Here is a 22,994-nt window from a genome sequence, read left to right as displayed (position 1 = left end):
GTACTTTAGCAGCAGGTGGCAGTACTCCAGTAAAACTGCCGCCAACAGCAAAGTAACACTGAAGAAGAAGAAACTCGTCACTGTTCAAAACAAAAAGTTCCGCCTGTCGGTCTGGCGCCGTGTTTTCATGAAGATGTCTCAAAATACTCCCGACAAAGACGATGACCAAACGTCAACCAACAAAAAATCCCTCTCCCTCCCGACCTCCAGGGTGAGGCTGATAATGAAGAGCTCCCCGGATGTCTCCTGCATCAACCACGACGCGCTGTTTCTCACCACCAAGGCTACAGTAAGCCGCAGTTAGAGGCTACATCCTCGCTTCACTGAGCACTGCTAACCTACCATTCATTGCTGCTAACAGGGATTAGCCCGCTGCTGCTAGCTACCCTGATAACTGTAAACAGTGGTGTCAAGTGACGAAGTACATTTACTCAAATACTGTACTTAATACCTTTACTTTGCAGATTTGGATTAATGATGTGAACAACACTTAAAAGACTTAAGTTACACCTGGTAACTTTCACTAGCGACCCTACAAAGTGATTACAACTAGCTGCACCTGCACCTATACCAGCTTTGATTAACATATTAATGCTTCCCAAATTATTCTCAAAACATACACTGTCTTTTTCTGACAAGGCCAATTTACATAATGTGTTCTTCAAGTATATGTTGATCCTTATACTTTTGTACTTTTATTTGAGTAACATTTGACTCTACCAGGGTGAGTATTGCTACACCCTGGTAGTTTTACTCTTTGTACTACTTTACTACAAGATTGGAGTACTTCTTCCACCTCTGACTGTAACCTGCAGTTTCCATTCGTGCTCCACTTATTGTGACTTGTGTGTTTTTGCAGGAGCTGTTTGTGCAGCACCTGGCTGTGTCTTCATATACCAACAGAGCAGGGAAAGAGACCAAATCTCTGTCATACAGCGACCTGGCTAACACCGCAGAGGAGAACGACACTTTCCAGTTTCTCACAGGTGAGACACAGTCACAGCCTGACATGCAGGGACTTTCTGTATCATGTAATGTTGGACACTACTGACCCTTTACCTCTGAAACATTGATGGAATAACCTGTAACCTCCCAGAACGTATGCAACAGTTTATTAGGTATATGTCTATAATGAGCCTATTGCCTAGGTCAGGGCTCTCCAACACGTCGATCGGGGCAGCTTTTCAGTAGCTCGCCGCTCGATTATCGATTATAGCGTAGTCCATCCATCCATCTTCTCCCGCTTATCCGTGGTCAGGTCGCGGGGGTAGCAGTTCCAGCAGAGAGCCCCAAACTTTCTTTTCCCTGGCGACATCAACCAGCTCTGACTGGGGGATCCCAAGGCGCTCCCAGGCCAGCGAAGAGATATAATCCCTTCACCTGGTCCTAGGTCTACCCCTTGGTCTCTTCCCAGCTGGACGTGCCTGCAACACCTCCCTAGGGAGGCGCCAGGTGGCATCCTAACTAGGTGGCCGAACCACCTTAGCATTGTAAGGTTGCTTATTGATTTTTCGGCCGCGGCTGGACAATAAAGTTTTTTTATTTTAGAATTGTTTCCCTTCCAATACACACGCACATGACCAATGAGGGCACGAGATAAGTTTGTGCACAGATGGAAGGCTGACAGGCAGGTAGGCCATACAAAATGATTGGTCGTGCTTTTTACAGTATTACGGCTTCCACAGATGAATTTTTTTATGGATTTTTTTGTCAAAGCACTTATTCATTGCTATCTGGATGTTAAGAGCATTCCATGGAATATAACAAAAAGTGTATCTCGAGCGGTTTTCTCAAACTTACCTACCCCACCTTTAAGTCATGTGTGTGATGCCACATTCAAGACATTCAGTGTCTTTTTTTTTAACAGAAGACCATAGCTAGAAGCTGCAGCTAGACTGCAGAAGTATTAGTTTTTAGTTTTTGAGGATGGAACAATTTCACACACAGATATAGGGAGGCTAGACCTATACAATTAATTTATTATGGTTTATAATGTAATGTCAAGACGAAGAAGAAAAAGATGGCTGAACAACTGTTCAGTGTCAATCCTGTGGAGATCTCCAAAATAATGTTCAGTTTGCACCAAGCAGCACTGAAAATGTCTGCTTTATTTGGTTCTGTTCTACATACCTTTGTGAAGCAGCTTTTTCTGACATGAATGAAATCTAAATACAGAATAAGACAGACTGATGAACATTTAAATGACTATTAGAGTGAACCTAAGTGGGTACACTCCAGCATACATACTATGGTGGACTCCATGCAGCGCCAGTCATCTCACTAACTGTAAAAAATAGTGAAATGCTTGTAAGGTGGTGTTAAGGACATTTATGTGAATTTTCAGTGATGTACTTACTATGTGGGCCATAATAATATGTGAGACATTTTCGTTTTCTTGGACCTTGATGTGAAGTTAAGATTTTTGATAAGCTTTAGGTATTGCAATTTCACATGTGTACAAAAGTATAGCTTAAAGGGGACCTATCATGCAAAATGCACTTTTGTACGTCTTTTATACATGAATATGTGTCCCCAGTGTGTCAGGGAACTCACCAAGTGTCAGAAAACACAACCCTCTCTCTTTTCCTCCATTCCCAAATCTCTAAAAACGGGGCTGCAACGGAGCTGATTATTATTTGAATTTTTCTGACGTCAGAAAAGGGGTGCTCCGCCTATATGGGCAACTCTCCACCTATCAAGGGAATGGGAGACCGCTCGAAAGAGCTGGAGACACTGTAGTACATATGCCAGGCCTGTAAGTGGCGCCGTAGTCTGCCACAAAAGCAGAATCAGCCCTTGCAAAAACAGGGCTGGAAAAGAGCAAATAGAGTGAAATGAGGCATGGCTAAAATGCATGATCTGTTTGGTATTTTGAAAAAAAAACTTCACAGACGTGTTTTATATAGGTACTATGGCCCTACAATATATGTTTCAAATATAGCATGATAGGTCCACTTTAATTCAACTGATGAGGGCTATGTGAATAACTGTAAGCGATGTGATGAAAGTAGCTCTTGGCCACCTTCATTTTTTCAAAGTAGCTCTCAGATGAAGAAAGGTTGGAGACCCCTGGCCTAGATTGATCAGTAATGGAATTTGTGGCAAGCCTTATTGATTTTCTGCAGCAGTTTTTATCGCTGTTTTTTGTAACGCCACATTATACTTATGACAATAATCTATCAGCAATTAGATGCTGAAAACACAGTTTGGCTCCATGCATTGTAACGGTCAGCAGAGTACAGTGGATACATGGTGACTGGCTGTGACACCAAGTTTGACATAAGTGTAATATTTTTCTTTTACAGATATCCTACCAAAGAAGATCTTGGCTGGAGATTACCTCAAATCGTTGGCGCAATTGCAAGAAGATGAAGACAACGCTGACTTTTAAAAGAAACACTGGCTGCATTTCACATCTGGACAAATGTTATCAAATGTGCACATCCTGTCATTTATTGAGGGCACTGCAATGCTTTTAAAATACATTGACAGAGTTAAGCTGTAGGGCTCAAGAAAGACATTAGAGCACATGGGACTGAAAGTACAGCCACTAAGGGCAAATGTGAAATCAAGTGAAGACTCAAGAGTTCACGTTCATATACTGGAGCTTTACTGTCTAAGATAAATACTTGATGCCATAAATCTAGAATTTAACAATGGCCAAAACAAAGCATACTTAGATAAAGCATAATGCAATCAGTACTCAAGATTTTGAACATTTTAGTATTTCAGAACAATTTTCTTGAAGGTTTTCTGGTAGCAATGTCTTACACATTTAGTGCTTGTTTTGCATGTATAACATTTAGGAGGAGGGAAGTGATATACAAGATAACAACTTGCAGGCCTGTATGGGCTCACTCCATGCAACAGACCAACACATATTTGAAATCCATTCCACACAGCTGGTGCACAGATGTCTCCGTTTTAAGATGCCATCAAACATTGATTTCAAACAAGTGAAATATGCTGATGTTCCTGATTCAAAGTTATACATAATAGTTTTTTTTTTTTTAAATATATTGTCCATGTATTAGTAACGGGTAGTTTATCATAAATACTTGAAAGTAAAAAATACACATGCCGCTTTTCTTTTCTTCACACTATATATGTGAATATTTAAAGTGTATATAACACATTCTCCTCATTTATTTGCTAATGTATTGTTTAGATTTGAGATTAAAATAAAGATTCAGGCCATCTGATAATTTATGTCGCATTGCATGTATTACTATTTACACCACAACCTTGGAGGGTATGAAAATGCTTTTATTAATGTTGAATGAGGATTTAAACAGGTCTGTAACAAGGTGCTCAAGCAACACATCCTCACAAGAGACTAACCGTTTTACTAGACGCTAGCAAGACCATGAAATCTCCTCGTGGAAACTATTTAACAGCTACATGTTCCTCATATCTGATGGTGTGAGGTTTAGTCTCCTTTATACCGATTTTACCTTTAAGTGTATTAATGACATAAGGTGCATATTTGGTCCACATACAGTCTAAAATGATCCTGGGGATGCATGCATTTGCTACATTGTTAAACAATACATGAACACATAAATAGAGGCAACCAATCCTTGTCAGTGTTGGATGAGCTTGTTCAGTCGAAACTGCATGTTAAGCAGAGTGTTCTCTAAAGTAGAAAAGTGATTCTCCAGGATGTTTGCAGTGTGCTCTCTCCCATGTATAGCGTCCCTTGTGTTGGCAAGATGCTCCTTCATGCTGCAAGAGATGACAAACCACAAGTAAATGTCTAGGACATTTTGACACATATTCACTCCGTTTTGCATTCATTTTATCCACCAATATTCAGAGCTCGTCAAGCAATCAGTTTGTCTTCTCTCATCTAATAGAGAGAAGGCACTGAATTCTTCACAGCCGTTTTAGTGCCAGAGTCTCAGCCAGATGTCCCAACAGATGACTAGGAAAACACTAGCAACGTCTCAGCTGCTTGCCTGGATGCTGTTTCCACTTTCTTTGGCATGCAAGCACTTATTTATGCAAAACAACTAACAAGGATCCAGGGTTCCTGACTGCAATGTTCCTGTGTAACAATGATTTAGGATTATCCCGCAGCTGGCATTGCATGAGTATCTTCCAAACATGTTATCAATTTGTCTCTGCACAGTGGAGATTGTAGCTCTGTTTGGATGGACTATGTCTAATGTTTGTATTTAAATATAAATATGCAATAGCAGAACGCCAGACCACCCACAGTACTAAGAAATCAGGGGGTATTTAGTCAGATAATCCCCATCTCTTCAACCTCCTCACCCAAATACTTTCAGGGGTTTTCCAAAGTCTGAGACCGCAGGCTACCCTCAGACAAGGCTTGGAAAAAGACACCCCCAATAATTGAGACAAGATACCTTTATATTGCTGTTTGACAACTTCAGCCTGCAACAAATACATGAAAAGGGTCTCTAGGTTTAGGTCTCAGGCATTTATTCGTTTCTGATTCTGAGAAAACATCACCAAAAACAACTAACATGAAACATAACTCTTCAAACTAATCACATACATTTCGGCTCATATGTGATCTTCGCTAATAAGATCTTTTTTTCAATTAGCCTCCCCTTAATCTGTTTATACCTCCCCTGTCATTTAAAACATATCTGCCATATTAATCCATCAAATGAATGTCTATTTCTCACCTTGTGAGGACCCCCTGCTCCTTCCCCTCCTTCCTGGTCTCCTGCAGAGAGACAAACACCTTATCCATGGTCTGCATGGTTTCTACAGCACTCAGGTGGTCCGAGTTGATCCCCTGGACCTCCTCTCTGGCTTGGTGTTCGTAGGAGATCCCTCCCTCCTCCACCCCGCTGGTGGTGGCCACAGCCTGCAGGGCGGCCCTGTTCTGCAGAACAAGCAGACGTGACTTGGCAAACTCCTTTGGCCCGACGATGTTCTCCCAGCAGATTGCAGAGGATGGTGGTAATAAGAAGCGCTGGGTGCAGTTCACTGGTTTTCCTGGGGTCTCTGTTATGAAGGGGCTATCGGCAGGGAAGCTGTGGAGTAGGTGCAGAAGTGATGATCCAGAGCCCCACTCCAAATCATCAAGATCTGGTTGGCCAGAGGACTCTTCAGGGGAGAACGTTGGAAGAGGCCCAGCTGCCCCTGCACCCTCTGCTGGGAAACAGACCCCCAGCAGGAGGGAGCAGGACAAGCAAAACACAGCCCCCTGCAGCATCTCCAGACTGACTGAAACACACACACACACACACACACACACACACACACACACACACACACACACACACACACACACACACACACACACACGCACGCACGCACGCACGCACGCACGCACGCACGCACGCACGCACACACACACACACACACACACACACACACACACACACACACACACACACACACACACACACACACACACACACACACGTGAAAGGCGATCATGACAGAAGCTTATACAATAAAACTGTATTCCTCTCTGGTGGAAGCAATTGTGCATTTAACTGCCTTTCCATTCTTTTTTTCAATGATCTGAATCTAACAAATGAAAGTAAATGCACAATCCTATTCAATTTCAAGACAGACATGTTAGCGTGTTATTACAACATCTGATAAGATTAAAAGTGAGACTTCTCCCTGGTATGAAACTGTGTCAATGCAATGCATGCACAATGCGATTCAACCTTCAAAATAAAAGGTGTTACGTTTCAATTAAAGAAAAGAAGGTTCATTGGAGAGCTACCACCACACATTCATCCACCAACAAGATAGATGTTCGGTACAGTTTGTGTATCAACCTCCAAAAGGCTGCAGCATAAATAAAGGCTTTTTCTAAGTTTGAAAATTATATCCGGAAATCTTACTCTCAGTTTGGAAGCTTCATGCATCGCCATCAGTACAAAAGTTAAGAAGGCAAAGAAAAAGATTCAAAGATAATCCACAAATCTTGTTGACTGCAGCCAGCACCTTTTACTCATACACACACACATCAACATCTCTACATCGATTCAACTCATGTCTAGTGTGTGTAACATGTCTTACCTTGCAAAGAAACCGCAGCGAAGAAGCAGTCTGTGGAGGGCTGCGACTCTCGTTCGGTGACTGAAGTCGTAGGAAAAAATGAGTCGTTGACTGCAGCCTATTACATGCGATGTGAATCGCAATTTATTGGCCCGGTAAGGCAGACACAAGAGTATTTTCCGTCAGAGTCTGTGGGGTAATTGGTGGAAACTTACCCCAATACACTTGCAGTCTGCAGAGAATGTGTGCAAACAGCTGGGCCTGGCTCAAGGATTTTATGTATAAAATGAAATCAAGCTTCTATGCAGGATGTTGAATACTTTGTCGGTGAAAGGGTTCATTTCCAGCCAATTGTTCCCCTCAAAACTTCCAAGTCTGTGAGTCTATGTAGGAGGTGAGATGATCCTGGAATTTATGAGCCATTTTACAATGTCCTAAACAGGACCAGCCAGCCCCAAACTCAAAATGCTCTAAACTAAACACCATGCAACAATGGTTGTGGCTTTAAACAGTTTGTTACCATTTCAGTCATTCCCATAAACATCTTGTCATCCTGCTGTTTGAGACACAGAGGTTTTGAAAAGTATCCACACTTGTTTTGTCCCAAAGATTAATTCAATACATCTGTGTTTATTTAGAGATCCTTTTGAATGGCCAGGGAACGGATTTATGTAGCCCGAGGTTTACAACCTCCCTGACATAAGCAACAAGGAATGGGAGACGTATTTTGGCACAAACTCTCGAGGGTGGTGTAATGTTAGGGGAGGAATAGGGCGCAGTGGCGCACACTACATACATCTGAAAAGTTGTTCTTGCTTTCATGGACAGACTGTAAAACATGAGCTTTCTTTTCTCTTAATAAGGAGGGGAAAGATCATTTGAGAGGAGTTCAGATACTGGGGCTCTGTTGCAGCCACATGTTGTTTTCAGATGCTAATGACTTTCAAACCATGTGGAAAACAGAGAGAGAAGTTAAGGTTAATATGTTCATTCAGATGAAGAAAATCCCTGTTTGTGGCTCATGGTGAGATGTAGAGCAAGACAATTAGTCACAATGGCAGTTACTCATTACATTTCAAGTGAAATAAAGTGTTCTAAACAATTACACTGCTCAACTAATCAGGATATCAACTGTAACACATCAACCATACTAAACAAGGAAAACAGGCTCCACCATGACATCAGGCACAATGTAATGGTCTTAACAAACACATCACATAAAAGCTGTACAAGTAGCTTAGACTGATCTCATAAAAAGGCCAAATGTGAATTTGTAATTGCTTTGGCAATATGCCATTGAAAATGCATTAATCGTCTTGTAAAGTCAGTTTTATTTATTTTCACAACTCAAATATTTTCCATAGAGGGCTTTACAGGCTGTAAAACACATACAACTATTTTAAGACCCCTTGAGTTAAAGAAAAAACATAATTTTTAAACTAATAATTTAGAAACTAAGACAAGCAAAAGATGTTGTAGATAAGTGAATGCAAGAATCAGCTATCATAAAGGAACTTTCCAAACTGGTGAAAGAGCGTCAATAGGCTCGAGAAGTGTCTTTTATGAACTTGATCCATATTTTTTCCAGTTAAGAAATTGGAATCAAAATGCCTCCAGGCCTTGTTGTCATATTAATCCCTCCCTATACATTTGCTGCGTCTTTGAGCAAACACAATCTTTCTTGAGCTACAACGTAGCCCTTTAGCCAGAGTCATGGTCTAATTGGAAATCCAGTTTTCTACAGTACATAGCTGAAGTGAGATAAACTATTTACATTTCTAAGTAACCCTATCAAACTGGTAAGTGAACATGGCTTCGTGTTGAGGAATCACCAGTCATAAAGTTTGGCCTAAATAATACATTATGGTCTAAACACTGATGGACAGCACATAAGTGATCTTACAGTGACATCTAGTGGCCAACACCGATAATTGCTTCTTTATTGATTAATACAGCTGTGTCCTTCCATCATGAAATTGATCTTTTTTATGACCTTTTATATGGTTATTAGTGAAAACATCGACTAAAATCTAAATAATGATGTGCACATGCAGCCAATAATGCAGTTACATTTGATAACATTCGTGGACATAATGTTCTCACAAAATTCCATCACAGTGCATGATGGGTTTAGTAGTTAGATCCATGTTCAGGGTTTAGGAGCTCTGCCCATACACCGGGTCATGTCAGTGAGGGGCGGGGACCACCGAGAGGCTCCTCCCTCCTCCAGGCTGCCGTCACCGGGCTGCTGGACCGGAGCGACTCGGCAGCAACAACCCGCCGCTGGCTGCTCACCGACTTGAGTGCAGACCCGGTGCAGTCTTCCGCCGTCTCTCACCGTCATTTCTCTCGGTTAACATCATGGCCTCCGACGGCATGGACGAGCGATCTCCGCTGCTGTCGGGTCCCAACTCCGAGAACGCGACCCCCATTGCTCCCCCGTACCTGCAGGATTCAAGTCCCCGAGGTAAACACACGACATGTACACAGCGTGAATGCTGAATCATATTTGGGCGTATCGAGTTTGCGTAAATAAAAACTGCAGCAGTGCAATGCAAGGCAAGGGCACTCCATCGACAGCTGAGAAAAAGGTGGAGCTAGCACTGTGAGAACTGGAGCAGTGGGTTAGGGAAGAGGGGCCTACAATAACAGCAAGCTATGTTTTTACTGCAGAAATACTCACATCACGATTCACTGGGGCCTGTAACGTTCTGGGTCTTAACCGAAAAAATCTGAGTCATGATGTGGCTCTGTGAGTTCTGAGTGGATGTGGGCTTTATGTTGTTGATGGACGGGGGGAGGAATGACCCACTGCAGAATGCAGCCTAGCAGCCTTTTGTCCCAGTTGCAAATCAACAAAATGCCCAGATGTGTCGTTCTTGGAGGCACAACATCCACTGCACGGCATGATTTAAATGTCATTTTGTTAAATCTAGCTGTCAGTTTGCTCATTTGCATGGAGACTGGATTGTAAACGAATAATATTTGCCTTGATCTGAGAAAGTCTGTTTGATTCTAAAATTGCATCTTGACTACAGTACAAACCATGTGCATGTTCAACCAGGACACCGACAAAGTGTCCACTTTTTGCTTAGTAAACAGCTGAATGTAGGTTACAGCACCATAATGCATGCAGGGCTGAAAGAGAGTAACAGCTCATCAATCTTCAGTCCACTTGGTCTTGAAAGCCTTGGTCAGCACTGGGCTCTCAATTGATTTTAGTCTGATTCTGAATTGAAGGGTTAGGGTTGAAACATAAGACATACATGATGACATGCTATTTATTTTTGCTGAAGGATTTTCTTGATAAAAGTTCCCTAATTCTTATAAATACATTCGACTCGCATATCAAAGGATTATGTTTTGTTTTACGTAAATTCACCTCCAGACACTGTGAACAAACATAATTTCTTTGCTTTGGCACAACACATGGTTTTTCTTGCTGCAAATGAATGGATTCATTGAACGTGTAATACTCTTTGCTGGACATTTCAAGACTATCCGCTTATATCAAGCAAACACAATGATGTTGAAAAATGATCATCCTAATCTTGCAGATTCATATTTCACCACCGGATTATTCATAAAGACTTTAATGCTGGACTGTAACCGGTGAACTCAGCGCCTGTTTATGGCTAATTCTGTTTTCACTGGGTCTGCTGGAGTACATTCCTCTATTAGACTATTTGTAAACTGGATTAATTAGAGTCAAAGAAGCCAAAACTGAGCTTGTCAATGAAACAATGACTCAGATGTTACTTTGACTAATAAGCTTATAAGATGCGAAGAAACACAGTGCATTTAAGATGTGATGAGGAGTTAGTAAAATGTGATATTTATGAAAGTGACTGCAATCTCTGCTGTATTGATTTCCTGAATTTCTTCACATTCTTCCACTGAAGAAGTACAAGGCCTTTACCTGATGAACAGTTGTCCACCATCAGTGGTTAGTAGCTGTATCGGAGATCCACAGTTGGCTTTGCTCACAGTGTGGTGGTGGTGCAGGTGAGAGGCGGCCAGAGACCAATGACCTTTGCTGCGTCTGAATGGTTAGATCGACATTGAGCTTGATTAGTTGCCTCCTGCTTGACATTTTTTTTGGTTTGAATGGCAGATTAAATGTAGTGCAACAAAAGGCAGTAGCATTGACAGTATTAAGTGGATCCTTCATCTTAACTTTCACTCGAAGGAAATGCTTTTCTGACATAGACAAAATATGTTAAAATACAAACTTGATCCATTGTTTTAAACCAGAGATGGTAGCAAAGTATTTTTGCAAAGTTATTCTAAGGTGGAGTCAACAATCAGCAACATTTATCTACAGATTGTGAAGTGCTGGGGATACAGTGTAACTGTGAAGAATGAGTCTAATGATATTTTAGATTTTTATTGTCAACAAATCCTGTGAATGGACCAAAACCAACAATTCATTGATTTCAAAGAGTTTTGTTTGTTTAGCTAGAACCTACTTATTCTGTGGCATATAGCTCCATTGTTGGACACACATTACTGACTTATTTCTTTTATTACATTGTTTTTTTTTCAGTCAGGGGTTTGCTATATATTATAATGCATGAAAAAAACAGTATAAAGGTTAACATAATACAAATTGGTCTTATTATGAATACAATTAAGTTTTATGGCGTCATCTACAGCATGATAACACATATATATATATATATATATATATTGTATACTGTATATATTATATGTATTATTCCGCAACTAGTCCCAAACAAATACACATTTATTCCTGTTTGAAAACTATTTGCTAGAAACTACAGGGCTGTTAAAGGAATCTCAGTGATATACGTCTTTAGTAGGAACTGATGGGCTGAGTGAGACATAAAGTACTGTGAAGGACACATTCCTTATTTGTTTTAAACTTTATGGGATTTGTATAAAACAATATAGAGCCTTATCCGTTGACCTTAAAGAGATTTTTTTCATGCCACATGAACAAAAGCAAGATATCGTATCTGATTTATTGCCGACTTTTTTTTTTTCCTTTGGTGATAAGATCCATACTTAATGTACAATCTTCCTGTAATAAAATGAGCCCTGCAATCTTATTAGTGGAACTTTTGTGTATTAATGTGCTCACACATTGTCCAAGGGCTTTGAAAAATGTCCCAGTACGAAGTGTAATAAGAATATGCAACATACAGAGATATAGAAACAGAAAACACATCAGCTTGAGTCTGCGCACTGGCTTCTTAGGGAGTGATTCTCCACTTTGAACAACACGTGTGTCAGTGATGGCACCAGCTGGCAGGATGTGTTGGTGGCTGTATGTTGTTGTGCTGCTGGTAGTAGTGAAGCGCCTTCTCATCTTACTTCTGGCTCTGAGGACAGCCGGTGAAACCTATAGCTGCTAGATTCAGTTTCAGACATGCATTAGGACGCCTTCACAGTAAGGGGAGAGAAGCGAAATGAGACAGGCCTCTTCTCAGAGTGAGGCAGAGAGAAGTGCTGAATGTGCTCAAAACCAGGTTTAGGATTTTATTTTATAATGTTATAGAATTATTTATGCTAAGAGAGTACAGTCTGCATTGCACTTCCGGTGCACTGTTGTTTAGGATTAACTCTGCTTGGGAGAAAAGGGATCACTATGTGCTGCCGGTGGACAGTGTTTGGCAGGCTTTGGTTGTATTTCTAGTGACGTTTACCCGATTGGAGACGGGATGTCCTATCTGTCCCTGTGGTGTCCACTGTTCAGTGTCTCTGAATCTCACAGCCAACCTCATTTACCTGTTGACTTGTCCCATTATCTCATTCATTGAAGGTCATTGGTTATATTAGAGGCCTCCTTTGTGTTTGGTCGGTAGACTTGGCTATGTCTATATCGATAATTATTTCCATTATTGATTAAACTGTTGATAATTTTTTTAATCAATTCAATAATTGTGTGTATAAAATGGCAGACATGACAGAAACACTAAACCAAGATTGGCAAGTTGTAATTTTCTGAAAAAACATTTAAATACCCTTAAGTGTTCAGCAATTAATTTTCATAAAAGACAAGAAAAACAAAAGCTTTTTGCATCCGAGGCTCTAATCTGGTGATTTTTCTGACATTTTTGTTTGAAAGAGAGTTGATAAGTGAAAGATAATCATAATCCCATCACCTCCAGAGCCGTGCAGTAAATCTGGACTTTAGGTACACATTCAACAAATGTAAGTAGATTGAATAACTGCAGACACACATTTTTAAGTATCACGCAGATTGTAAAGTAAGCTTGAATACTACTGTAGTAGTAAAGGTACTGACTGGTGCAAAACTATGCATTTAGTGTATTAATACCCAGAAAAACACGTGGAATGCAGACTAACAACAAAAGGTTAATGTGGGATTAAACAGTGCTACTCTAGTTATTTGTTAGTTCACAGTAGTGCTTTCAGACTGTAGGAGAACATTTTTAAGTCTGGACATTTAATCATGTTGATTACACGAATGGACCATAAACACCTAACATAGCACTGGCTTTTCTTTCTAAGCCAAACCAGTAAGGAGCTTGTTAGCCTCATTAGCAGAGACATTTAATTTAACTGATAAAACACCATTTACTAGCCTATAAGGCCCAATGTCAATGAAATATGCCTGATGGTACATTTTAACATTTTTCTTTACATGTTACATTTTAGGACATGAAGTATTAATTCCCATCCATATAAATTGCACGATGTATTGCTTTAAAAATCACTAAAATGGTCATGTACAACAGCTTCAATGATTCTCAAAAGGCCACAGCCTCACAATAAGAAGACCAGCTTTAATGTTATAGTAACTTTGTCTGCAGCTTGGTAGAGAGTGAGTTTTACATCCACAACTTTTTTATCTAAAAGGGCCCATTGTTACTTTCTTAAACATACTGGGTGATGCTCGGCCCTTGACAAAGAGAAGAGTTACATGTTGAGCAATCATCGTCGAACAAGCCCGTCGTGGGTTTACATACAGCATGTTCCCTGCTGCCTACCATACACTTAGTTTAATAGTTACTAATAGTTGAATAGTAGATATTGAGAGGCAAATCATTTTAAACAATTATTTTTAACTTATAGACAACAGCCTATAAGCTATTTTGGGAGGCAAAAGATGTTTGTATTTTCAATTTATAATGTAATATAAATGATTAGCTTATTATGAAATTAGCTAAAGATAATATCCAAATCTGTTATTCTGAACAGTAAAAAAGCAAATCACATATTTTAGAAGCTGGGGCCTTTAAGGGTATTTCAACTATCAATTTAGATGTTCAAACATAGTTCATTTTCTTTTGATCTTCTAATTGATTAATGGTCCAGCTCTAAGCGTCTTTTGGTTCAAGAAAAGCGCTATAGAAATAAAATGTATTATTATTGTTATATAAAATGTTTTTACACACATGCAAAGATTTTGGACTTTTGGAGAGTCTTGTGTTGTCTTGTATGAGATCAGAGAGTCTCTCACTAAGATTATAACTTTGTTTTTTGGTTTGTTAGACAAACTGTCATTAGAAATAAGATTTAGTTGTGTGTTATCAACATACTCCATGGGCCGTTTATTTCCGATTATTACTGATTCTACACATTGTAAAGTCTAATGTCATGTCTCATGTAATGTCTGAAATCCTAATGATCCTGGTCCACAATATACAGTATCACATGTGTTGAGTTTGAAGGTTTATTCTAGTGGCAGTTACCAAAATCTGAAGAGCGAATTTCTAGATCTTCGCACAGCTTTAATTTGCATCTTGTGTCCTTTATCAACCTATGCCACATTTTGAAGTCATTGTGTAAATCTAACCTCCAGCGATAAGTTGTATCGATGCATGCGACTAACAGCTGGCCGTGTGTTGTGTGCTTTGCCCTTCTCCTCCTCTTCTCAAAGCCGAACTACCTCCTCCCTACACAGCCATCGCCAGCCCGGACGCCGGCGGTGTTCCCGTCATCAACTGCCGCATCTGCCAGTCCCTCATCAACCTGGATGGGAAGCTGCATCAGCACGTGGTCAAGTGCACGGTCTGCAATGAAGCTACAGTAAGTGGAGGCCATTGAGCGCGGTGACAGCTTTAATGATTGTTGGTGTTGAGTCGTTACAGTTCATCTGTCAGGTCGAATAAAGACATTAAGTCTTCAGTTTTATTTGAGCTGTTTATCGCTGCTCTCCTCTCCTCCCCATTACAATCCATTTACTGTTTATCTCTTTTGAAATGGAATCACTCAAAGCATCATTTTGCGTGACAATTACATATATTAAAAAATAAACAATTTGCCTAGGATGCCCTTTTCTGATCTTGACAATGTCCTGCTTACTGATGTTGATGTAGACATCTTCACATCGATCAGTCAGTGCAGTGATGGGTGCAACATTTGACTTGGATGAGTCTGGCTGAGAGCTTTAATGGAGCTGTCAGTGGAGGCAGAGAGGAGGATGAACGGCTGTCATCACTACCACATTTCCACTGGCTGATATTTGTGGTGCTTATACATCAACCCACCCGTATGGTATTATATTTCCCTGGAATAAAACAGTACACAATAAATACTGATTGGCTTCATTCACTTCAGCTCAGGTTCACCACACACTGCAGAAATAAATCTAAAGCTGAAGATGCATTTATTTTGTAAGCCTTTTTTTATAACCCTCATTTAAATCCGGCTAAATGTGTGCATGCAGTATGCTAATTCGTTTAGGTATGTTTTTTCCTTTTTTCACATGAAAATCCCTGGTTCTGATACATGAGTAAACTTTATTATCGTAACACAAGTAACACTTTGTGCCATTGGACAGCACAATGTAGAGTATGCGAACACAAACACAACAGAAAATTGAATACAGAGGTTTTAGAAAAAACACTGATATACAGCATGTCTTACGGGATCATATTGACATTTGAACACAACGGGCAAACCTATAGAATTGATAGGTTGAAAGCAAAGCTATTGATTTTGCAGAAATGTACAACTTTGAGGGTCTCTTTTGTTTTCACATCAGTGTTTTATTGCTTTGTTTTTGTGTTTTATACTAAACTGATTTTGATACTTTTCCTTTCAGCCCATCAAGAACCCCCCAACAGGGAAGAAATATGTGAGGTGTCCCTGTAACTGCCTGCTCATCTGTAAAGACACATCCAGGAGGATAGGATGTCCTCGACCAAACTGGTAGGCAGCATTCAGTCAACTTCAGTCAAAGCTAAATATGATGTTCGGAGACAGTGTTGGCCCCGGGTACGTTTTAAGTTTAATAAAGGCAAATCAAGACACGGTAATCCAAAGAGCTTTACAACAGACATTAAGAGCATTTAGACAAAAATGGCATTCAAAATCCCTTTTGGATTGGTTGTAATCACAAGCCTGTCTTTCCCCCTGTTCCTCCGACAGCAGACGCATCATCAACCTGAGCCCGATGGTCATCCCGGAGGAGCAGCCCGCCCAGCCGGCGCTGCCCGTCCAGCCCGAGGGGATGAGGGTGATCTGCGGTCACTGTGGCCACACCTTTCTTGTACGTACCCACCAACACAATCTAATCAATCACAGTTTTGTTCTGGTGGAATAGTGTCACTTCATCGTTGTTTAATCTTCAAAGCCAAACCACAGTGTATTCAGTATTTGGGGATGGGAATAGGGGATTCTCTTAACGTGTGTTGTGGCGTCTGTAGGGCAGTGAGGACGCCGCCACCTCCCAGCCAATGTCTAGCCTCCCCAGCGACGGCTCTCCTCCAGTACAACAACAGGTTGAGAAAGCTGGTCATACTGGAGGACATATTAACAACAGCCTAACCTGCTCCAGTTCAATCAGCAGCCGGTTTACACCGATGTAATAAGACTTATGAACATCTGGCTTTAAAGAAATTGAACAGTTGAATTTGAGTTTACGGTCACAGAATTGGATTAAATCAACATAATTTATCCTGAATTTCTATTGAATTGTTTATTCCTCCTCTGAAGCCAGATGTCAAAAGTCACATGTTATACTTGTGTCAATACTAGGATCTTAAATGATGCTGATCTGTGATGGGATGAACATTTCCCTAATACTACTTCTTTACATCAAAACTCTAATAGTTGAGACAACTAATATAATATTATAATAATTATAGATGATAATTTAGTCAACCTGCTGATATTTTCTCTTAAAAAGATTTATAAAGTTGCAAACCATCCTAACTGATCATGTAAAATCATTCACAGTAGGTCTTGTGTTGATTCTTCTAAAAGTAGAGTCGGATTATAGTGTCTTTGCATTTCTGTGTTCTTCTGTGCCTGTTTGGATGCTCCTGTAATGCTTTTTCTTCTGTTTCCTCACAGTGGATGGAGCTTCGGTTTAACACGCTAGCCAAGTGTCCCCACTGCAAAAAAATGTGAGTCGATCAAACCTTTATTTCACTCAAAGGATGAAATTATTATCACAGAAATTGTTTTACTTTTTGAACGATTATTTCCTGTTGGAAATAGGTGGTTTTGGTTTCATTTATTGATATCATGAGTCATTTACTGTAGCAGATTTGAAAAATGTTAGTTTATTGTCAGTTAAAGACTGACTTAAATAGTTTGTGTCATAGTTAGAATGTACCTTTTTAACAAATGTAAAAGCAGACTTAGATGATCACTGTGGAGTTGAAAGAAGTGTCAAGAATATGCATTTTAGTTATGATATTTTACACAAATTAATGGAAGCCAATGGCTTGAAAATCAAATCGGATATTCTCTCAAACAGTAAATGGTTTTTAAAATGGTTAAATTCTAATGTTGGTTTAAATTCTTTGAAGAAAATGGGATCCAAATGCAACATTACACGTATGCGCAAAATGCATCTGTTGTGTATGTTTGTGTTTTAGTATGATACAACTTGGATTTAAATGCATTTAACTTTCAACCCTAATTGCTGGCGACGTATCCAGGCTCTCACTTTATGGAAGCCAAGCTTTATAGGTCTTGAATTGTAGTTGTTGGAAGGAGAGGGGAGGTGATGGAGGCTAATCCAGACGTGTGACAAGATTTAGAGTCTGGCCCTTATGTAATGGTGATGGGGGGGAGGGTCACAGAGTAACAAGGCGGTGGGAGACGGGAGTCAACAGGTGTGTCTGAAAGTGAGGATATGGACTGGCTGAGAAAACAAATAAGCTGCAGTATTTCCTCTATCTCTGTGTCTTAGTTCTCCATCTCTTTTTCTGTTCCTCTTTTATGCTCTTTTGCCATCTTTCCTAGAGTTTTATTTTAGATTTTGACAATATCTCTCCGGTCTTTTTCTCTGTTCATACATTCCTATCTTTATCTCCGTAGTATGAGTTACTTGTGTTATGCACGTGCAAATTCAAAAGTCGTTAAATATATTGCTGCTGTGAGGAAGCAGCAATTGTCAGAGAGACTTCAACATAAACCAGAAGTTTCTGTGTCCTCTCCCAGTGGCCCCTTACCGGAAACACCACTCAGTCCAGCAGTTAAAAGTCATCAGTATTGATGAGGTGTATTTTATTAAATCAACTTTGATGAGCGATTAAACAGTCAATAGACGTTGTATTCCACCTATAATCATTTTAATTATTATTATTTTTTTAATTTATTTATTTTTTATTTATTTATTTATAGAAGGACCATGCATACAAAAACATTAATCGCAGCAAAGAGAAGAGATGCAATATGCCAGATTATAGCTAATAGCTAATTTCCATCTGTGGTATTTTAGAGACCTTAACAGTATGTCTTTCTTCAGCAATCATTTTTGGGTTTCCATTTCTATTGTTCGCCTCAGTGTCTGTTTCCATTTTCTTTGCTCTCTATCTATCTCTTTCTCCTGTATTTTCTCTTACTCTTTCCCTTCAATCTCCTTTACTGCATTGTAACAGAAGAAGTCATGAGTCATGTGAAGATGTAGCTTTAATGCTTATAAGGAACTCCCCAAACCACAGAGTGATGAACTTTTGATAAAATTAGATCGTCTGATTAAGTGTATATAAGTGCAATTTCATAGCTTATATTTTAAAACCTTCTTTGAAAAATGGTTTGCTCCACAGCTCAAATAAATGAGATGGTCAGGCAGCACAGTTGTAAACAGTGAGTCGATCAAAGAGTAAAAAGACTGTTTTCACGTTTAAAGAAGGAGTAGTAGAAATCAGGTGATCAGGCTCCCCCTTAAGCCATCTGAACACCAACTATTCCTGAAGAATGCTTGAGTCCCCTCACATGAGAGGCATGTGAGAGCAGAGAGGGGGAGGAAAGTAAAGAAATGTTGAAGCAAAATTAAAAAAATAACTGATGCCAGCCTGGTGCTTGATTTGTTCATGTGGTTTTATGGAGTCAGGATGTTGAGAGCTGACATGTGACCGGACTCCAGCGCTCTCATGTGTAAGCTGCAACAAGAAAGACATATTTTTTTCACTGCGAAATTTGATAGAATAATGCTAAGAACTTAAACTGTACCTGAAATGTTACCAATGTTCTGTAAAGCCATCCCCATGTTGTTTCTCAGAGGAACATACACAACATAAAACTGTATAAAATATATTCAGAATTTCTTTCTGCCCTCTGACGACACACTGACCATTTTTCTCCCCCTCAATGTCTCCCTGCAGATCCTCTGTTGGCAGTGCACTCCCTAGGAGGCGTTGTTGTGCTTATATAACTGTAGGAATGATCTGCATTTTCATCGGAGTGGGTTTAACGGTAAGTGCTGCCTTTGTCTAGTTTGTGCTGTTTGAATAGCACAAGTTAAGATTCATAAACAGCATGTGGTGTTTTGCGATGAAGGCATTCAGCAGGAAATATCAAACAGGCAGGATAGTTACAAACAAAGGAGCAACACAACAAGTCTAATTTCTTTACAGTTTCCATATCATGTGTCCAATTCATTCACCAAATTAATTTACTACTGTTGACACATATTAATTGGATTTTAGGATTATATTCTATTTTATTTGAACATCTTGGATTTCTACAATAGCTTCCATATCATGTGACCTAATGATTCCATATCATATGCATCATTGTATAACAGCATTGGACAAGTGGGACACACCTCTCTTTATTGGATTTTTTGTCTATCTTCTTTTTCAAATGAATATTTGATAATAGGAACTGTTTTTAGAACTGTTTTTATTCAATAGCTTCCATATCATCTGACATAATTACTTTACAACAATGCGAAATTGTATAACTAGACTTAACAAATACGACACACCTCTTTATAACTGAACGTGCTATTTGATATGAATATTTATATGAAGATTCAGCAGTTTACAATTGAAGATTCAATTGTCAATAGCTTCCTATCTTGTGACCCTTTGACTAAAACACACCTCTTTTTGATATTATACATTATCCTGCTTTAACCAGTGCACTTCTCTTTGAATTTGTTGTTTTGTAGGATGTGCAATTTAATCAAATATAAGAGACTGAGGTTTGACTGTAACAATCCCTCTTTCTTCTCCTCCTCTTCACTAACAGGTTGGTACTCGGGACTTTGCGAGCCGCTACAATGCCACCTACGTGTCCTGGGCCTTCGCCTACCTGCTGGGTCTCATCTGTCTGATACGAGCCTGCTACTGGGGCGCCATCAAAGTCAGCTACCCTGAGAACAGCTTTGCCTAGAGCGGCACGGCTGGAAGAACAAATCCCACTTTTATTTTTGTTCATGTTGTTCAGATTTCTAACCGGTCATGTTCAGCGGGGGATGATGTCTGCAGAGCGTCTGGACAGAAGTGTGTAGATGGTACTGTGTGTTTGAAGATGTGTATGGTATTGGAGATGTGTTTCCGTCTGTTGGGGTCTGGGATGTTTTAGAGAGTTTGGACTCGATGAACGGACAAAACGTATGTTCTCCTACTCGTCCAAAAGGCTCAAATCCTGCCCAGGTTTTTTGCGAAAATCCACAATCATGAACAAAAAAGAAACTTTTTCCTGATGAATGCCAAACATTTTATTTGGAAATGATTGTTTAGCAAACTGGTTGGATTTGGTCTTTCTGGACCGTTTTCTTCTTCCGTTTTCTTTTTCAGCCCTGGTTTTATTTTGTTACTGACCAGACCAAAATAAGCCAACCTCCTAAGAACAGTTTGCCCATTGCACTACGATTATATGCAATTGTACGTGTTGTTTTGCTGCTAGTTCATAACTCCATCTACAGAAAGCTGCATACTCATACTGTCCTGTAACCATTTACCTAGCTTGTGTACACTGACATAGGATTGCTCTATGATTTTAACCCTGACAAAATGATCAATTTTAATTAGTGCTGTCAAAATTATCGCGTTAACGGCGGTAATTAATTTTTTGAATTAATTGCGTTAAAATATTTAACGCATTTAACGCATGTGCAGAATGGCCCGCCCCATACGTGCCACCAGTGGCAGCGCCAGGGTATGGCTGGGGTAGGCTACACCCATACCAAGAAATGGCTTAGCCCCACCATGAAAAATGATGTTAAAGTAAGCAAAATAAAGTTGTTGTTGCAGGAAGTCCCGACGGAGAATACTTTTGCTGTAGTTCAGGGCAGAGCCATATAATAGTAATAATAAGGCTCTGGTACAGGGGTGCACATAACTGGTACGCAGGTTATGTGCGTAATCTGAAATGCGTACCGTCACTTGTGTCACAAAGCGCATTTGCGTACCGACGTACTTGTGAAGCTTTTCCAGAAGGCGGTTAGATCACCGGACGACACAGTCGGTCTCCGTGTGCACAGACAGGGCTGCTGTTAACGTCGGTCTGTACAACGGAACTGTGCCAAAACTACGCCAACCGGCTGCGGAGGGAGACTCCCCCCTTCACTGGAGAACTGCGCTAAAACAGCTGATCACAACGTTCACGCGCCCCCCCCCCCCCTCTGTCGACTTTCCTGAAGTACTCCCCCGTTGATAGAAATCAACACGTAATGAATTAAGACCCCACGGTTTGATGATTGATAGGTGTGTGGGTTGTCTTTCATTTTCACATGCAGAAAAATGTTATAATAAACATAGATACTGTATGTTAAATGGATATATCCGCCTTCTTTCATTTATCTTTCCATTCCCACAACAATAAACATAAATAAATGGCATATTTTGGACATAGTTCGAATGGTGATTAATCATGATTAATTAATTTTTAAGCTGTGATTAATCTGATTACAATTTTTAATCGTTTGACAGCCCTAATTTTAATATGAAATCCTTAAAAATCTATGTGCTGCCCAGTATTGGTCAAGAAGAGCAACAGATCAACAGGAGGTTGTTTTTTTATATCAAAGTGTTAATTTTCCGTCCATGCAGCTTTTAACTGACTTGGCAATAACCCTTTTATTGGAGTTCGGTGTACTTCATTGCACTTTCGTTGCCTTCTCGATAATGAAAAATGATCCCATAAATGGAGACTCATGTTTGCATGTTGACTTGTTAATGCTCCGTCATTGATTTGTTTTTCAGTTCCCGGAGAAGTAGCTGAAGCGTAGGATGTCTTTGCTCTGTCTGCCTGTGAGTTAGAATGTAAACCCTCCTCTTCCTCCCTCTTCCTCCCTGCGCTTTATAATCGCCGCTCTCTGACCTCTGTGCTGGCTGGCATCACTTTAGGCTAACTCAGCATCCTGTCTCTCGACCTTGACCAGTGGGCACTGCTCAGATTTCTAACCTTGTTTTGAATGTGATGATGATGATGATGATGATATGATGATGAAGCAGAACAAAAATGTTTAAAACATGTCTTTGTATATAGTTCAAATTGAGTACTTGGTAAACTGTAGTGAAAGGTGAAAGGAGACGATGGCTCTTGGGTCTTTTTAAAAATGATAATTTATCAATAAAATGCAAAAACTGCCTGTATTGTTCTGTGTGATCATTGGCTCTGATTCTTTGGTAATTTAAAGTCCCTCCAAAGACCCACAAGGTTCAAACACATTGGATGAAGTCACTTTTACAAACTTGTCATTTACAAAAGTGTTTTCAATTACAATTCAGGTATATTTGTTGTACTTCTTTACTCTTACTTTACATTAGATTTGCCTGACCGTTAAAACCATTTTCCAGGTTAAAATGATCTCAATC

At 39.9% G+C, this 22,994-nt stretch overlaps 3 protein-coding genes across 5 annotated transcripts; 2 read left to right on the top strand and 1 right to left on the bottom strand.

Annotated features, from left to right (window-relative positions):
- The first annotated feature begins 26 nt into the window (after nt 1-26).
- On the top strand, nt 27-4,205 carry chrac1 (chromatin accessibility complex subunit 1). The gene is made up of 3 exons (XM_034095045.2): nt 27-289; nt 860-986; nt 3,306-4,205. Exons 1-3 carry the CDS (start codon nt 128-130, stop codon nt 3,389-3,391), a joined length of 375 nt encoding a protein of 124 aa, XP_033950936.1. The 5' UTR covers nt 27-127; the 3' UTR covers nt 3,392-4,205.
- Nucleotides 4,206-4,245: 40 nt separating this feature from the next.
- On the bottom strand, nt 4,246-7,505 carry LOC117455515 (uncharacterized). Of its 2 annotated transcripts, XM_034095044.2 has the most exons (4): nt 7,212-7,505; nt 7,018-7,077; nt 5,658-6,204; nt 4,246-4,725 (listed from the first exon to the last, which is right to left on the bottom strand). In XM_034095044.2, the coding sequence occupies exons 3-4, from the start codon at nt 6,191-6,193 to the stop codon at nt 4,584-4,586; spliced, it is 678 nt and encodes a 225-aa protein (XP_033950935.1). In that variant the 5' UTR covers nt 6,194-6,204; nt 7,018-7,077; nt 7,212-7,505; the 3' UTR covers nt 4,246-4,583. The 2 variants fall into 2 exon arrangements, with proteins under 2 accessions (XP_033950935.1, XP_033950934.1); XM_034095043.2 differs by having other exon boundaries at nt 7,018-7,505.
- Nucleotides 7,506-8,794: 1,289 nt separating this feature from the next.
- pip4p2 (phosphatidylinositol-4,5-bisphosphate 4-phosphatase 2) lies at nt 8,795-22,767 on the top strand. Of its 2 annotated transcripts, none has more exons than XM_034094612.2 (7): nt 8,795-9,463; nt 14,867-15,015; nt 16,034-16,140; nt 16,360-16,480; nt 17,287-17,339; nt 19,551-19,641; nt 20,422-22,767. In XM_034094612.2, exons 1-7 carry the CDS (start codon nt 9,358-9,360, stop codon nt 20,563-20,565), a joined length of 771 nt encoding a protein of 256 aa, XP_033950503.1. In that variant the 5' UTR covers nt 8,795-9,357; the 3' UTR covers nt 20,566-22,767. The 2 variants fall into 2 exon arrangements, with proteins under 2 accessions (XP_033950503.1, XP_033950504.1); XM_034094613.2 differs by having other exon boundaries at nt 8,911-9,463; nt 14,891-15,015.
- The last annotated feature ends 227 nt before the right edge of the window (nt 22,768-22,994 follow it).

The sequence above is a fragment of the Pseudochaenichthys georgianus genome, chromosome 11, assembly GCF_902827115.2.
Source record: "Pseudochaenichthys georgianus chromosome 11, fPseGeo1.2, whole genome shotgun sequence".
Classification (NCBI taxonomy): Eukaryota; Metazoa; Chordata; class Actinopteri; order Perciformes; family Channichthyidae; genus Pseudochaenichthys; species Pseudochaenichthys georgianus.
The sequence above is the reverse complement of the archived record's forward strand: the minus strand, read 5'-3'. Positions and strand labels throughout refer to the sequence as shown.